The following is a 15823-nucleotide window of genomic DNA, read 5'->3' on the forward strand; positions in this document are numbered from 1 at the left end:
GAAAGAAAGAAAGAAAGAAAGAAAGAAAGAAAGAAAGAAAGAAAGAAGGAAAGAAAGAAGGAAAAGGGAAGGAGGGAGGAAGAAAGGAAGGAAGGAAGAAGGAAAGTGAAAAGTGGTATGCTTCAGTCTGTATTCAGACTCAATCAGTTCTTTCTCTAGAGGTGGACAGCATTTTTCATCATGAGTCCTTCAGGATTGTCTTGGATCACTGTATTTGAGAATAGCTATGTCAATCACAGATGTTTATTGTACAGTATTGCTGTTACTGTATCCAATGTTCTTCTAGTTCTGCTCACTTCACTTTGTATAAGTCTTTTCCAAGTTCCTCTTTGTCATTTCTTATAGCACAATAATATTCTATTACAATTTTATACCACAACTTGTTCAGTCATTCTCCAACTAATGGTACCCCCTCAATTTCCAATTCTTAGCCACCTCCAAAAGAACTGCTATAAATATTTTTGTACAAATAGGTTCCTCCCTCCCTCCCTCCCCCTTTAAAAAAATCTATTTGGGATATAGATCTAGGAATGGTATTGGGGGATCAAAGGGTATGCAGGTGTATAGCCCTATGGGCATTGTTCCAAATTGCTCTCCAGAATGACTGGATCAGTTCACAACTCCACTAACAGTGTAATGGTGTCCTAGTTTTCCCACATCATCTCCAACATTTATATATATTTTTTCCATATTATCCAATCTGATGGGTGAGAGGTGGTATCTCAAATTTGTTTTAATCTGCATTTCTCTAACCAATAGAATATAATAAAAAATTAACCCTTTCGGCATTTTGTAATGCTCTCTATCTCTTGTTTGGTCATAAATTTTTTCCCTTCTCCATAGATATGACAGGTAAACTATTCCTTGCTCTCCTAATTTGCTTATAGTATCACCTGTTATGTTTAAATCATGTACCCATTTTAACTTAATCTTGGTATATGGTTAAGATGTCTATGGTACATTTTAGTCAGATATAGTTTCCTTTTTTATATGTTTTAATTATATCTATTTTTGCTTTTGCTTTGTCAGAGATTATGACAGCTGTTTTTGTTTTTTTTTACTTCAGCTGAAGCGTGATAGTTTCTGCTCCAGCCCTTTATCTTTACTCTATGTGCTTCTGTGAATGTGTTTCTTGTAAACAGCATATTGTAGGATTCTGTTTTTAATCCATTCTGCTCTCCATTTCTGTTTTATGGGTGAGTTCATCTCATTCACATTTACAGTTGAAACTGTGTATCTCCTTCCAACCTATTTTTCCCATGTTTATCTTTCTCTCTCTCTCTCTTACCTTCCACCATGTTCCTCCTCAGAAGTGTTTTACTTTTGATCATTGCTTCTTCCAATCTGTCCCTCCTCCGGTCAGTCCCTAACTCTTTTCTTAACCTCTTCCCTTTTTATTTCCCTATAGGGTAAGATCAATTTCTATATCCAACTCCATATGTATGTGATTCCTTCTTTGAGTCCATTCTGATGAGATTAAGGTTCAAGCACTGCTTGCTATGCCCTGCCACCAACTTCCCCGCCAGTAGTAATAGCTCTTTTGAACCTTGTTAAAAATGAGATAATTTACCTCATTCTATCTCCTCTTTCTCTCTTTTACCAGAACAATCTTCATTCTCATCCCTTAATTTTGTTTTTATGGATATCATCCCATCATAGTCAACATTCATACCTGTACTCTACGTCTATGTATGCTTTTTCTAATTGACCATATAGTGATAAAGTCAATACTTTCACTTATTATAGTAGCTCTAATAAAAAAGCTTTTCAGTTTCATGTAACTCAAATTAGCTATTAAATCTTTTGTGATGATCCCAATCCCTTCTCTGATTAACAATTCTCCCCCTAGCCATAAATGTGAAACTCATGGGATCTTATTTACAGTTTTATTTATCTTATGACCTTCTACATTTAGGTTGCATATGCATTTTGAGTTTGTTTTGATAAATGATATGAGATATATGATTATACCTAATTTCTGACAAGCTGATTTTAAATTTTCCTAGCAGTTCCTGTCAAAAAGGGAGTTATTCCCCAAATAACTTATGTTTTTAGATTTATGGAACACTAGGTTATTGAGGTCAGTTGTTTCTGATTCTTCCCTATTTATATTTTTCCAATTATCTACTTTTATATTAAAAAATACAGTATCAAATGATTTTGATGATTACTGCTTTATAAGGTCTGAGAGTACTCTTATTTCTGCTTTTTTCATTTTGAGAGTCTAGACATCTTCCTTCCAAATGACCTGTCATTTTGCATAGCTCTATAAAAAGTAGCCTCTAGGTAGTTTATATATTTAGTGTCATGTCTATGAAATTAAATGAAGTATTATCTCTTTTTGTATTATATCCTTTACTAAGATGTCAAACTGCTCTTCATAAAGCATACAGTTCAGATTGGGTTACCCCCTGTTCAACAAACTCTAGTGACTCCCTATTACCTCCAAGATCAAATATGAAACCTTCCATTTGGTTTTTAAAGCCCTTCATTATATAGTCCCTGCCTACCTTTTTGTTCTCTTAAAACTTATTCCTCCCCATGTATTCTGGGATCTAGTGACACTGGCCTCCTTGTTGCTCTTCCCACATGGCACCACATCTCCTGACTCCATACTTTTTTCTGTCCTCCATTGTCCCCCAAGGATGAAACACTCTCCCTCCTCATCACCTACTGGCTTCCCTGGTTTCATCCATGTTCTAGCTTCTGAAAGAAGTCTTTCTTTGTTCTACCTAATCTTTTTGAGACTATCTCCAGTTTATCCTGAATATAATATCCTGAATATGTTTGCACATCGCTTTATGTTGTCTCCCCCATTAGACTAAGCTCCTTGAGAATGGGGACTATTTGATTTTTTTTCTTCCTTTATATCCCCAACTCATAGCACTGTGCCTAACTTTTTGACCTGACTTGCTAACTTCAAATTAAATTACATTATCAGCAAATAGAGATAACTTATATCTTTGCTGTGTCAATGCTTATGCCTTTAATGGATCTCTTGTCTTACTGCAATTGCTAGCATTTTTAGAATTATACCAAATAACAATGGGAGTAGGGAGAATCCTTGCCTTATAGTTACATCCACTAGGAAGAGCTTTTGGTTTTTCCCCACTGAAAATAATTCTAGATACACACGTATAACATACACAGCCTTTTTATATTAAAAATAGCCCTCCTATCTATGCTAAAGGTCTGTTTATTTTCTATTAAAAATTAATGTTGAGCTCTGCCAATGGCTTTTTCTACAGATACTGATGTAATCATGTGGTTTGGAGTGTTTTTATTCTTTAATATGATTATCTTAATTGTTTTCCTAATGCTGAACTATCCTTATCTCCAATATATAAATCTATACTGGTCAAAAGGATTCATTTTGGGTATATATGCATATATATTTTATATATTCATAAAGTCTTTATACAAGGATTTTATTTAGAAGTTTTGGTTTACTATCCATTGTTGATATTAGTCTATAGTTTTCTCTTTCTTTTTATTAATTTTTTTTGCTTTATCTTTGTTATCAGACTATATTCATCTCATATAAGGACTTTGATAGAGTGCTGTCTTATTTTTTTGAGAATCTGTGTAGGAATAGTATTAAATGGTCTTTAAATATTTGATAGAATTGATCTATTAATGCACCTAGAACAGATTTTTTTTCCTTTGGTAGTTTCTTTATGATTTGCTCAATTTAATTTTTTGGAACTGGATTTATCAGGTCTTTTACATACCAATAAAATAACAGGTCTAGTCTCTCTATGGGTCCTAAATTTTTATAAACAGTCTTCTAATTTCTGCTAGCACACTGAATACATGTAGTAAGGTTTGGCAGTTCCTTTTATTTCTCATCTGTTGTGATTTCACCTTGGGTTTTTTTTTTAAGTGGGCATAGTAATTTGAGCTTCCTTTTCTTTTTGATCAGGTTTATGGATTTTGTTAATCTTTAAATAACCAACTTTTAGGTTCATCATTTCTATAGTTTTTTGTTTCTCATTTTTAAAAATTTAACTTTTTGTTTTATTTATTTTTAATTTATGGAATAAAAAAAGCATTTCCATAACACAGTATAAAAGATGATTGTACATGAAACTGCAAATGTGTTATGTACAACTTGTCATTCCTTTTCAATATGTAATAAAGGTATTATGTAAATTTCTTTATTTTCCTTTTTTTCCCCTTCTCTCTCCCCAACCTCTATCCTTGAGATGAATTTCTTCATAAATTTTTGAGACTTCTTCCTTGATGCTGATTTTTGGTTTGTTTTCTTATTTTCTAGATTTTAAGACTGCAAATTTAATTCATTAATCTTTTCTTTTCTATTTTATTAATGCATGTTTTCAGAGACAAAATTTTCTTCTGAGGATTGTTTTAGCTGTATTCCAGAAATTCTGGAATATTTTTCATCATTATCATGCTTTATTTTATAGTTATTAATTTTTTCCATACTTTGTTCTTTGACCTACACATTACTCAGGATGTTTTTATTAAGTCATCATTTAAGTTTGTATCTAGTGCTTGTCTGCCCTGAATTAATTCCTTTTTTATTGTGTTATGGTTTGTAAAGGATGTGTTTATTATCTTGTAAATGGTGTGTTTATGCAGCAAGGTGGCATGATGATTAAAGTACTGAATCTGAAGCCGGGAAGATCTGAGTTTAAATCTAACTTTGGACACTTCAATTTCCTCATTTGTAAAATGGGGATTGCGGTCTAGGGTAGAGGTCCTGGGGTGTGTGGACAGCTTGCCAGAGTGTGTGGAGGCTTCAAAGTGGGCACCCAACTAATACCTCTGGCAGCTGAGAAAACCCCAGCATTTGGCACGAAGCTCCCCCATCTGGTAGCAGAGTTCTACTGTGGCAAAAAGCCCAAAAGTCAAATAATCGAGTGGCAATAATCGAGTGGCAACATGACCAAAAGGAAACAAAGCAAACAGAAGAATCCAACATTAGACTCCTATTTTGGGGACAAAAAGGAGCAAAGCATGGAACAGGAGGAAGACAGTGAAGTCAGAACTCCTGCACCAAAAGCTTCAAAGGAAAATACAAGCTGGTTACAGGCCACAGAGGACCTTAAGAAGCAGATAAGGGAAGTGGAGGAAAAATCAGGAAGAAAAATGAGAGTGATGCAAGAAAATTATGAAATGAGAGTCAACAGCCTGACTGAGGAAAATTACACCTTAAAAATCAGACTAACTCAAATAGCAAAAGAGGCTCAAAAAGGCAATGAGGAGAAAAATGCCTTAAAAAGATGAATTTGCCAGATGGAAAAAGAATCTCAAAAGCTCACTGAGGAGAATCATTCCTTCAGAATTAGATTGGAGCAAATGGAAGCTAATGACTTTATGAGAAAGCAAGATGCTGTTAAACAGATCCAAACAAATGAAAGAACAGAAGGCAATGTGAAATATCTCACTGGAAAAACCACTGACCTGGAAAATAGATCCAGGAGAGATAATTTAAAAATTATTGGACTACCTGAAAGCCATGATCAAAGAGAGAACCTAGAAATCATCCTTCAAAAAATTCTCAAGGAAAACTGCCCTGATGTTTTAGAACCAGAGGGCAAAATAGAGGTTCACAGAATCCACCGATCACCTCCTGAAAAAGATCCCAAAAAGAAAACTCCTAGGAATATTATAGCCAGGTTCCAGAATTCCCAGATCAAGGAGAGAATATTACAAGTAGCCAGGTAGAAACAATTTGAATATTGTGGAAACACAATCAGGATAACCCAGGATCTGGCAGCTTCTACACTGAGGGATCAAAGGGCTTGGAATGTGATATTCTGGAGGTCAAAGGAGCTGGGATTAAAACCAAGAATCACCTACCCAGCAAAACTGAGAATCATGTTTCAGGGGAAAATATGGTCATTCAGTGGAATAGAGGACTTTCAAGCATTCTTGCTCAAAAAACCAGAGTTGAATAGAAAATTTGACATTCAGATACAAGAAGCAAGAGAAGCACGAGAAGGTAAACAGGGAAAAGAAATCATAAGGAACTTAACAAAGTTGAATTATTAATTAACATTCCTACATAGAAAAACAATAATTGTAACCGATGAAATTTTTCTCAATATGAAAATAGTTGAAGGGAATAGAAATATATATATATGTATATATACACATATGTATATACATACATATATATGTCTATATCGGAGGGTATACGGGCATATGAATACATATTGAATGTGTGTATATATGTTTACAGGTATACAGAGATAGAGGGCACAGGACTAATTTAATAGGAAGGGATGATACTTAAAAGGTGACATTAAGAGGTTAGAGAGGAATATAATGAGAGGAGATGGGGAGAGACAGAATGGGGTAAACTATCTCATATAGAAGAGGCAAGGGAAAATGGTTACAATGGAGGGGAAGAATAGGAAAGCAAAAGGGAATGGGTCAACCTTATTCTCATTGAATTTGGCTTGAGGATGGAATAAAATGCACACTAAATAGGGTATCTTTCCCTACAGGAGAGTGGGGGGAAGGGGATGAGAGGGGGGATGATGGAAGGGAGGGCAGGCTGGGGGGGGAGGGAAGTTGGAAGCACCCACTTTTGAAAAGGGATGGGATCAAAGAAGAAAATAGAACAAGTGGGAGGTGGGATAGGAGGGAGGGAAATATAGTCAGTCTTTTACAATATATCTACTATGGTAATGTTTTGCATTAGCTACACATGTACAACCTATATACTCAACTGCTTATCTTCCCAGTAAGGGTGGGTGACAAGGGAGGAAGGAAATGAATCTGGAATTCAAAGTTTTAAAATCAAATGTTTAAAAATATGTATATATACTATTATTAGTACTATCTTACATGTAATTGGGAAATAAGATATACAGGCACTGGGGTGTAGAGATCCACCATGCCCTACTGGAAAAGTCTAAGGGGGTATGGGAGAAGATTATGGGAGAGAGCAGATTGAAGGAGGGGATATCCTGTGGGACTGCTATTTTGGGGCAGTGGGTAGGGGAAAAACGGGGAGAAAATTTGTAACTCAAAATCTGGCGGATATGAATGATGTAAATCAGAAGTTAATAAAGCATTTGAAAAATGAAAAAAAATAGAGTTGGGTTAGTCATATGGTAAAAGCAAAGATAGGACACATATACCACTGTCAAAATGATAATAAGGGCTAGCATTTATATCATATTTTGCATATGTTATCTTATTTGATCCTCATGATGTTGTGAAAAAACAAAGATGACTTTCTTTGTACATTTGAAGGATGCCCCAAGGGAATGTATGGAAGGGTATGGATGAGAACTACACAGAATGGGGCAGTTATAGATGGGTTGTAATATGCACAACTAGAGGGAATACCCACATCAATGACAAAACAGATACATGTTTCAGTTTTTTTCAATAATAATGAGTTAGAAATACCAATTTCAATTTTCCTAAACTACATACAGATGAATCTTTATCTGTAATTGTTTTAAAATAGAAAAGATATGTAAAAAGCTTCATTTAATTCTGTATGGACTACTTAAGAAAAAAAGTTTAAAGTTCTGTTCTCCTATATTACACTACTATCTTATTATATCTTTCTGAGGAAATAAAAGTGTTATGGATCATAGGATCATAGACTTAGAGTTGGAAAAATGCTTAAAGGTCACATATTCTAAGACCCTCATTTTAAAGATAAATAAACTGAGGCCAAATGAGGTTGTGACTTGCCCAAAGACTCATAGACAATGTCAGAGGTAAGACTTGACCACAGGTCCTTTGACTTCAAAGCCAATACTCCTTCTATACTACCAAATTGCCTCTTGAACTTCAGTATATTCAGTCCCCAAAGTCAGTTTACCAATGTTTCAAAGCCTGTAAATAACCTTGAAATTCTTATGAATTATGATATGCAGAAGCAATATAATTGATGATAACCTTTAAAATATATTTAAATTCTATTCTAAAATTCTGAATGTGGTAGTTCATGTAAATATGGCTACATGCCTACATGTAGATGTATATTTATTTGTGAGTAATTATGTGACCACATATACCAATATGAAATTATTTAAATATGTCATTATAACAGTGCATATGTCTGTTCTGTATACATTTCTGATTACTTGTATATTAGTGCTCATTTTTGTTTTAGGGGGGGATTTAGATTTGTTTGGGGGGTTTAGAAGTATAACACCATATAAAAAATATGGTGTTATATCAGAACACTGTAGAATATATATATATTCTATATATATATATATATATATACATATGTTTCAGTATAAAAAATATAAAAAGCCTGAGTCAATGAAATATCAGGTATATATCTGTTCTTAGACCAATATAAATACTATATGTATTATCAATATATATAGACATATAGGCAGATAAAAAAATCACAAGAGACAAAGCATATCTAGAAGGAAAGCATCATTAAAGAGAAAAGCCTTGAAGAAACACAAATAATAATGCTTTGATATGAAATTCTGGTTTTCTTACCATTGCTGCCTTCAGTGAGACTGAATCGAGGCTTGGCAAGTTAGATAAGGGACCCTAAAAAAAAACCAAGCAAAGACAATATGTAATGATATCGACCAGAGGCAGTATGGTATAGTGGATAAATAGTGGTCTGAAATCCAGGAGGACTTGGGTTCAAATCCTACCTGTGATACATAGTAGGTGTTTGATTCTGGGCAAATCATTTAACTTCCTGGTGACCAAGGCAACTCTCTAAGACTATGAATTGAAGAGAAGTTACCAATATGCAGTATTATGGGAAGTTTCTCACCAGGAGCTCCTCACACTGATGAAATCACAGGTCTTATTAAAAAAAATATCATGTGGAACTCTGCCACTTGCAGAATGGTCTCCACTTTCAAATGTCTAGAAAGATTACCCAGGCTTAAATGATTCGAAGCATTGCAAATAATAGATTTTTCCATATCACCTCCTCTTAATCAAAGATCTTCCATGGTTCCCAACAGTCCCTAAAATAAACTACAACTTACTCAGCCTAACCTTAAAAGACCTCCACAACCTGGTTCCTACCTACCTTGTCAGTCTGATTTCTTATTACTTTCCTTCCTGTGATTTTGTTTCATTAAACTGGCCTGGTAGCTGGTCCTATACTCAATAATCCTTCCCTTTCCTCCCATGTATATGTACAAGTAGCCCCCTAAATCTGGAATGTATTACATTCTCAGCTCCTTGACACATGTATCTCATAGTTTCAGACCATGGCTGAGGTCTGGGGCCAGCATGTTGGGCTTTATTCAGGGAGCAGGCCATCTACAATGTCACATGTTTAAAAAATATCATTTTGAACTTGGGGAATTTAGACACCTTTTATAAGACAGCAGGAGTTGTTAACCTGGGGTCCACAGACAAATTTCAGAAGGTCTATAAACACAGATGATAAAAAAAATTACACACCTGATTTCACTAACCTCTAACTGAAATTTAGTATTTCTGTCACTTATGAAAGTAGGCAACAAGCCACATTACTGGTGATTTTGTCACCAATAGAAATCACAGGTGTTTTCATTTACAGTTGTAGGTTTTGCAAAATATCATTTATATTCATCAGTACTTCAAAATTACTGTAGTTATTAGACCTGTCAATGGATCACATATAATTGTAGTCTCCCTATCTAGAGACTATATTTCAAAATAAATTTTTTTAATCCCTTTGTATTTTATTTTGTGCATTTAAAAATTCTTCTAAAGGATCCATAGGCATCAGAAAGCTGCCAAAGGGGTCTATGATACAAAAAAAGTTAAGAATCCCTGAAATAGGGGTGGCCAGGTGGTGCAGTGAATAGAGCACTGGTCCTGGAGTCAGGAGGACCTGAGTTCAAATCCAGCCTCAGACACTTGACACACTTACTAGCCATGTGACCTTGGGCGAGTCACTTAACCCCAACTGCCCTCCAAAAAAAAAAAAAAAAGAATCCCTGAAATAGAATATGAGTTAGAACCTCTGGAATAGAGTATATGTTTGAATTTAACATTAAATATAATAAAAATGTAAAATGAGAAAGAAGAAATAGCATAGTTTAAGCAAAGACTTGTTAGGTGTCATAAATGCACAATCCCATTCATACATGCATAATTTGATCTTTCAAATTCCCGCATTTATTTTATATTTTTGGTAATTATTAAGGCAAGTCATATGTTAGGAAGTATAATTTATATTACAGAACTGCTTTATCTATTTAATTAATATCTTAGAGTACATTTAATCAGCTAAACTATCTGTTATAGGACAAATAATCTACCTCCCACGAGTTGTGTTTGATTATATAAATGCTATCTGTCATAAATGCCACTTGTTTAAAATAATGAAAAATGGATTTAAATGAATAATTCAAGGAAACAAAGAATATTAAGAAACTATTCAGAAATAAAGCATTTAGGTATATTTATTTAAACTGTAACTCAAGACTGTTACAAATGTACCTCATTTAATTAAGCAGATATGTTCCTAAAAAGTTAAAATTAAAATACACTTTGCAAATCATTATTTTCCTATTTACATTACTTTGGAGTTGTTTTATTTTTATTTCTGATTTTCAATTATTGTACTTTATTAAATTTTTATGCCTCTATACTCTCTATCAAGAAGTTAATGATTTGAGAAGTATTTTGGAGCAGCTAGGTGGCGCAGTGAGTAGAGCACTGGCCCTGGAGTCAGAAGGACCTGAGTTTGGATCTGGCCTCAGACACTTAACACGCACAAACAAAAAAAAACCTAGCCATGTGACCTTGGGCAAGCTACTTAAACCCAACAAAGGGATGAAAAAAAATTTATTTTGAAATGTAGTCTCTAGATAGGGAGACTACAATTATATGTGATCCATTGACAGGTCTAATAACTACAGTAATTTTGAAGTACTGATGAATATAATATTTTGCCCTCCAAAAAGCAAAAAAAAAAAAAAAAGTTAATGATTTGTAAATGAACACTAAAATGCACTGGGGGGCTCCTATTTAAAGAAACCCTTTAGTAAAATAACAATCATTTTTAATTAGTCAATTAGTCAATCAGCCAAAAAATATATACTGAATACTATGTTTTCAGCACCAGGATAGACAGGAAAAGTTAATAAGACATGGGAAGAAAACAACAAGCCTAAAGCAAAGTCAACAATGTACAGCAACACGTAATTAAGTGCTAAATTGTATCCTACAGATTATAAGTGATAGAAGAGTTCAGAGAATGGGAATCACAGAATCACAGAAATAAGGCTGAAAAGGATTTTAGAGTTCATTGATTTCAACTCCCCAATTTTACAGATGAGAAGTGAAGTGACCTGCCCAATGATAGACAGGGAGTAGGTAGTCAAACTGGGAATATGAATCCAGGGCCTCTCTCTAAACATAGTGATCTTTCTCTGAACCACCCTATATAAGACTAGCAAAGAGTCTATGTCAAAGAAAAGCTTTCTGCGTCTGAAATAAAAAGCTAGATCCTCACAGGATTAATCTATTTGTACTCTACTGTTGTACACCCATTTTTTAGAAAGAATTAGAAATTTTTACATTCTCTATGAAAAACTGAAGAAAAGCTCATATTTATCACCAGAAAGAGAGCATACAAACAAAACAGCTGTAAGGATCACTAAAGCTAAGGGAAAAAAAGTGTTTCATAATACCCACAAAATTCAATATTCACATGACCTTCAAATCTCCCGGCCAGGTGATATTAATTATACATTTCAAAGGTTCAAATAATGCAAATTCCAATAAACTTTACTTGATTTGTGAACTTAATGTATTCTTTTTTTTTTTTTTAAAGCAATTGGGCTTAAGTAACTTGCTCAAGGTTACACGGCCAGTTATTTCTGGGTGCCTGGATTTGATCCAGGTCATCCCGACACTGGAGCCGGTGCTCTTACTCACTGAGCCACCTGGCCGCCCCTAAGCAATTGGGGTTAAGTAACTTGCTCAAGGTTACACGGCCAGGTGTTTCTGGGTGGGTGCTAAGTGTCTGAGCCCAGATTCGATCTCCAGGTCTTCTCAACACTGGAGCCGGTGCTCTTACTCGCTGTGCTACCTGGCCGCCCCAGCTTAATGTATCCTTAAAAACTTTTCGCAAAAACAAAATTTCATATATTAAATTCTATTTTTTAAAATTTGTTTGCATTATAGAATTGCTTCTACAGGAAAAAATATCCAATGGAAAGGATGCAAACCTTTGGTGAGGAAGAGATTAGGACAGGAGTTGAATTTAACATCATGTAACAAGTCTATTACACAGTAGATATTCTATATAATTCTTATGATTTGGTTGACTCATTTATTTTCTTATAGTTTATGTCACTTAGTTGAGTCAGATGAGGTCCTATTCTAAAGAAGAATCAACTCCAACAAAGATTGAGTCTCAGGGATACAGAGGTTATATGTTGTTTGTTTCCAGGTACTCAGAAGCTGGGAGCTGAGAGTGTAGCACATGCAGGGTTATACTGACAACAGCAACAACTACTATTGTTGCTGCTATTGACACCTGTATGGTGAATTATGCTCTGAAAAGCACTTTATATATATGATTTTACAGTAGCCTCACAAGAACCCTGTGAATTAGGTCATAGAGATATTATAAGGCCCATTTTATAGAAAAGGAAATTGAAGTTCATATAGATTGAAAGGCCCATGATCATAGAGTTGGTAATTGGCAGAAGCAGAATTTAAACCCAGGTCTCTTCAAATACAGAATTCTATTCATTCTGATATACTGCTTGAGTCCTCTTTCCTTCTCCCTCTATACTTTATGCTTTGTTGATTTCATCAGTTCCAAAGGATTCAGTTATCATCTCTAAGTAGATAATTCCAAGATTTAGATATTTATACAGCTCTCTCCTGACCTCTAATCTCACTGACTCTGGTTTATCTCAAATTGGTTGTTTTGCAGGTGAACTCAAAAACATGTCTAATATAGACTTCATAGTCTTTCCCTAAATTATTCCTTTTCCCCAACTTCCCTTTTACTGCTGGGGGCAGGACAATCCTTCCAGTCAACTATTTCACAACCTTGATGTCCCACTCTTCCAATCTCTTACATATTCCACTTATCCAATCTGTTTTTGCATTGTCTTTTCTTCTTTCCCAACATCTCTCTTATATGCCCCTTTTCTCCACTCACACAATCAAACCCTGCTGGAGGACCTCATCAGGTCATGGCTAGACTAACGCAATAATCTTCTGCTCAGTTGATCCTATACTCAGGTGAAAAAATGATCATCCTGCTAAAGTGCAAGTCTGACCATGCTTCCCTCCTACAATGCCCTTCTCTCCCCTCCCCTTTCTCATACCGCTCAATAAACTCAAGCAGTTCCCTATAGCTCCTCATACAAATATAAATCCTTTGTTTGGCATTTTAAAGTCCTTTATAATGGAGTCCCCTCTTACCTTTCTAGTCTTCTTGCACTAATTCCCCCCATGTATACCACATGCCAGCTATAATGGCCTACTTCATGTTCCTCAGACATGACACTCTATCTCCTGACTCCATTCATAGATATATTGGCTGGCCCCCATTCCTGGAATGCTCGCTCCTCACCTCCACCTCCCAGGTTTTTTTGAAGTCTCAGTTCAGATCCTACTTACTGTAAGAGTCCTTTCTCACTTCTCCACAATGTTGGAGGTTAATGTCTTTTCTCTGAGATTACTTCCCATTTACACTGTATATATCTTCTATTCATAGAGTTAGTTGTATATTATCTCCCTCTTTAGAATGTGAGCATCTTGAAGGCAGGAACTATGTTTTAGCTTTTCTTTGTAGTGTTTAGCACAATGCTGGGCACATAGCAAGCGCTTAATATTTGATGATTATTACCTGATTGATAGGGCCTCAAAAATAGAATACAAAATCATTGTCTGGCATTTAAAGTCCTCCCCAATAAGGCCACACTGTCTATCTTTTCAAGCTTATTATATATTACTCCCCCATCATAAACTCTATGCCAGGTCAAATCCTTTTACTTACTGCTTCCCACATGGGAATTGCAAAGATCATACAACTAGCAGAAAGTTGGAGATCCGAGTCTAGAATCCAGATCTTCTAACCCCTATTCTAGTTCTTTATCTACTCTACCACACTACTTTTAATTATTCTTCTTTGCTTCCAGATTAAAAAAAAAGTTTCTGGAGTATGATAGAGAAATTCCAGCTGATTATACTATTACCAGATCCATTTCATGGGGACACTATAGAGTCCAGAGCAAACTGCATTTAATATATCTAAGTCTTACTTTCTACATCTCTAAAATGAAAGAAGAATAAAACCTCTCTACAATAATGCAATTCAGTGACCCACTACTTTCAAGAAAATATATGGCTGTTTAACATGTTCTTACCTGTTCCGGTTTATACTGCTGTACAGCATTGTAGATACAACTCAGACCTGCTCTGGTTAATACATAAGATGCTTGCTCATTTATAAGTGTATCCAAATGTGCTTCAATCTGAAATATAACAGAGGACACTATTTTAAAGGAGGAAGGGGTTTGATGGTAATTCTCTTGACTGTGATTCAATCCCAATTATTTGTCACTGCTACGTCTACAGGGTGAAAATAGGCAATAGAAAAGTCAGTCTTTTTGTAGCACAGGCAGAAACAGTCTTAGCCTGAATAGTAGAAATTTGTGTGCCAGAGGAAGGTCTTGGTTGGGCACTCTACAGAGATGATCATTTCGTTAGAGTTCTCTAACTGGATATTCTCTGACTTCTCAAACCCAACAAAGGTTTGTTGATGCTACTTGTGGTCAGCTCTCGTGTTTCCCATATGAAGTGATATTTTTCCATAAAACTCTGTCCCTCCTTACAACTTGTCTACTGCTATTGGTGGAACTACCATCCTAATCACCCAGGTATTTTATTTAGCATTATCTAACTCTTTTTCCTCCTTCAAGTGTTACAGACAAACAGCTATCAATTGCTTCCAACTCTAGATCTCCCCATAAGTCTCTTCCCTTCTATTTTCAGTACAACTTACCTTGGTTTAAGTTGTCATCACTGGTGGCCCAGAATACTGTAACAATCTCCTAATTGATTTTCATATCTACAGTCTCTTCCATCTTCAATCGATCCTTTACTCTAAGAAAGCTTCTTAAGGTATGGTTCTAACAACATCACTCCCCTGCTAAAAATACTTGTGACTTCTGACTGCCTCCTGAATAATAAATTCTTTAACATTCAAGGCCTTTCAACATCTAATGTACCTTTGTAGTTCTAATGTACCTTTCCAAACTAACACTACTTCCTCACATATTCCACATTTCAGCTAAACAGGATGACTCACTATCCTCATTCTCATTCTTTCCTTTTAATGTCTTTTATGATGCCATGTTCCAGGACTAGAATGGACTTTCTAGTGTATCTGACTACTGAAACTCCTCCTTTCCTAGTACAATTTAGACACCACTATTTTTTTTTTAAAGCAATTGGGGTTAAGTAACTTGCTCAAGGTTACACGGCCAGTTTTTTTTGTGTGGGTGTTAAGTATCTGAGGCTGGAACCAATCCCGGGTCCTCCCGACTCTGGGGCCAGTGCTCTTACTCACTGAGCCACCTAGCTACCCCTGATACCACCATTTATAAAAACTTTTTGTCAGCCTTCCTAGTGAAATTTTTATTGAAGCTATGAGCTGAAAGTAAGAGTGCTCCTTTGTAAAATCTCTCATATCATTGTGACGATACTTTCCTTTGTACTTATACCATTTTGTATTGTATGTAAGTTATTTGTATATGAGTTTTACTCCCCCATTAAACTATAAAAACTTTTTGAGGGCAGTTGTGAGTCTTATTCCATCTTTGTTCTCACAGAGCCATCCTTGAACACAATAGTACTGAAAAATTTTTGGTTGAGTTCC

At 35.3% G+C, this 15823-nt stretch overlaps 1 protein-coding gene across 1 annotated transcript in view; it reads right to left on the minus strand.

Annotated features, from left to right (window-relative positions):
• Window positions 1-15823, minus strand: part of COG6 (component of oligomeric golgi complex 6) — a 137210-nt gene that overhangs the window by 20673 nt on the left and 100714 nt on the right. The window contains exons 16-17 of the mRNA XM_069064621.1: window positions 14310-14417; window positions 8455-8508 (exon numbers count right to left, since the gene is read on the minus strand). Of these exons, the coding sequence (XP_068920722.1) occupies window positions 8455-8508; window positions 14310-14417 (162 nt within the window). The remainder of the gene's footprint in view (window positions 1-8454; window positions 8509-14309; window positions 14418-15823) is intronic.

Source organism: Petaurus breviceps, unplaced genomic scaffold (assembly GCF_028583685.1).
Source record: "Petaurus breviceps papuanus isolate PSGF00001 unplaced genomic scaffold, PetGlider_PUasm1.0 90639, whole genome shotgun sequence".
Classification (NCBI taxonomy): domain Eukaryota; kingdom Metazoa; phylum Chordata; class Mammalia; order Diprotodontia; family Petauridae; genus Petaurus; species Petaurus breviceps.